This window comes from Chelonoidis abingdonii, chromosome 2 (assembly GCF_003597395.2).
Source record: "Chelonoidis abingdonii isolate Lonesome George chromosome 2, CheloAbing_2.0, whole genome shotgun sequence".
NCBI lineage: Eukaryota > Metazoa > Chordata > Testudines > Testudinidae > Chelonoidis > Chelonoidis abingdonii.
In genome coordinates, this window is record NC_133770.1 from 48,661,250 (window position 1) to 48,663,860 (window position 2,611).

Here is a 2,611-nt window from a genome sequence, read left to right on the forward strand (position 1 = left end):
TACACAGCTGTACGACCACAGCTGTAACTGCCAGCGCTGCAAAACTGTAAGTGTAGACAAAGCCTAAGACTCCTTAAAAACCTCATAAACTTGATATCTGTCATGGAGGGCTGGCCCATTATAGAGAGCCAGAGCCCAGGCTACCTGTGACAGACTTCTGTAAAGGAGGAGGAGCCAACCCAGACTGGACATAATTAGTTTCCTAGGTGGCTGGTTGGCAGTTAATTACCTAATAAGCCTGAGAGGGATTACCTGGCCTCAGCTGCATCAGAATATCCCATAGATCAGTGGTTAGAGCACCTAGTGTGAGGCAGGAGACCCCTGTTCAAATCCTTTCTCCCCATCTGACATTTAACCTGGGTCTCCCACATCATAGATGAGTGCTCTAACCACTGGGCTAAAAGTTATCAGTTAGGCATCACCACTATTTTCTCCTCCTCCAGCCATTTTCTGTGGAGTGAGGCAGGCACTTAACTTATTCCCACAAGAAATGCCTTAGGCACCTCAACTGCCTGACCCCAGGCAGCTGGTTCCTATTCATGGATCACTAAGCAGAGATAGATATGTGCCTGCAGCTTGGAATTAGGTGCCTGCAGCTTGGAATTAGGCACCTGTCTCCAAAGGGGGAAGGAGAGCTTAGGACATACCCCTGTCATCAACAGCTCCTACTGGCTAGCTTAGGCAGCTCCCTGCATAGCATGTTAGCTTTTGCAGATCCCATTCCAAGGCAATCAAGATGTCTAACTCAGGCTTTGTGGATTGAAGTTTTGTTCCTGTGGCATTTAGGGGCCTAAAAGTTAGGCGTTGCAATGCTGAGGATTGCAGCACCTAAGTCCCTTTGTGGATCTGGGGCAAAAGAGCCTAGAATGTGTGCTCCTAGGGACATGGAACTTGTCAGAGATCTCACCGGAAAAGGTAGACTACAAGGTGTGTTCCTAGAGAAAGGAGATTCCTAAGGAAGGAGCTAAAGTTTGCAGGCCTCCAGGAATCCCTGATCTCAGTGAGTGGGTCTCTCAAACAGTGGCAGGAAGCACATCCCATCAAGAATTACATGTTGCCTTCGAGAATAGATGCAGCTGACAGATCTCTGTGGACTCCTGGCTCCAGGGAAGGACTCTTCCCAGGTAGCAATAAGAGGCCTGATTCCAGGGAAGGTACTTGAGCCAAGAGAACCCCAATGGTTAAGGGCCTGGATGGAGAGGAGAAGTGGATTCAGGTGGGAGCAGATAAACTAAGACTTGACTCTCCCATCTCAGATGCTGGGATGAAGGGTTATTTGTATTCTTGTTGGGCCTTAGTTAATAAACTAGACTCCTCAGAAGCCTCATTGAGCATATTGATGGTGAATTAGGGGAAACCGAGGCAGGGAGTGCCTACAGTGATATGCTTGGCCAGAAGGGGGTACAATCCAGCAGACCATATGATATTAACATTATTTAATCCCTACAAAATTAGGTAGACTGTAGATTATAATTAAATTCTGTTACCACTAACCATAAGCATTAGGATGGGGACGAGGCAAGCGAAAACATTACAAATATGAAACCTGACTTCTTAAATTAGCAAAACACTGGATTTCTAATACCTGCTACAGTAGGCTGTCTTTAACACTTAAACAGCGTGTTTTCCAGGATACTGCATTATAATATACTTGTTCTTAACATACCATCTCTTTCATCAGCACTCTCCAGGTAGCATACAATGGTATATAGTTGTTTTCCTTTACAGACTTCCTGTGGAGGTCTGATCAGAGGATTTCCATCAAAATTTATATCCTTCAGTGACTGAAGATGTTGGAGCCCACTCGGCAAACATATTAACTGATTTCCTGACAAAATACAAATAGTTAATTATATTTGTATTCTATTGAGCTAAAGAATTTCAGTACGAGTAACAAAGCAATGACATTCATTTAAAATTATTTGTTGATTCTGATAATAAGTTCAACCGTGTACAGAGCTCCTGCCTCAAGATGTTTGCAATATAGGAAATCTTTCCATTGACTTTAATAGGGTATGGATCAAGTTCATAATGGAGGTATAAGTTAGAAACGTCCAGACAAACAACAGATCAGGTGCTTGTAAAAGTTTGAAATAGAGTTGGAATCTTCAGAGCTGCCCAGAGGGGGGAGGCAAGTGCGGCACTGCAAGCAGGGCCGGTGCAAGGATATTTTGCGCCCTAGGCAAAACTTCCATCTTGCTCCCCCCCTCCCCAAAAAAATCACATACATCATACACAATACACGGTCAAAGAGTAACATGTTATAGTTTAGAATTTATGTTTCCGCGCTTTAAGTTTAGCATATTTAGAAACAAGTTCCTCCAAGTCAATGCTGTGAGCAATGTCATGTTCTAGTGACAAGGTAGATAGCCCAACAAGTCTTTGATACAACATTGATGTTCGCATGTATGTTTTTATCAACTTGAGCTTCGAGAAGCTTCGCTTATCACTGGCCACAGAAACTGGGAGAGTCAAGAGGATGCGAAAAGCAATAACTGTGTTAGGGACACTATCTGTCAGCTGGGGGTCAGGGCTGTGAGGAGGATGGGGTCACGGGGTTTCCAGCTCAGAGGGACTGGGCTCGGAGCTGGGGGTCAGGGCTGTGGGGGGG

The 2,611-nt window shown here is 44.8% G+C and overlaps 1 protein-coding gene across 2 annotated transcripts in view; it reads right to left on the reverse strand.

Annotated features, from left to right (window-relative positions):
* Positions 1-2,611, reverse strand: part of LRRD1 (leucine rich repeats and death domain containing 1) — a 29,582-nt gene that overhangs the window by 14,564 nt on the left and 12,407 nt on the right. Inside the window, exon 1 of one of the 2 annotated variants that reach the window (XR_012655208.1) lies at positions 1,667-1,728. Coding sequence is in view for 1 of the 2 variants with exons in the window: in XM_032798103.2 (XP_032653994.1) it covers positions 1,667-1,828 (162 nt within the window). In the remaining variant the exon portion in view is untranslated. Of the gene's footprint in view, positions 1-1,666; positions 1,829-2,611 lie in introns of those variants that run through there. The other variant, XM_032798103.2, reaches the window with a different exon arrangement.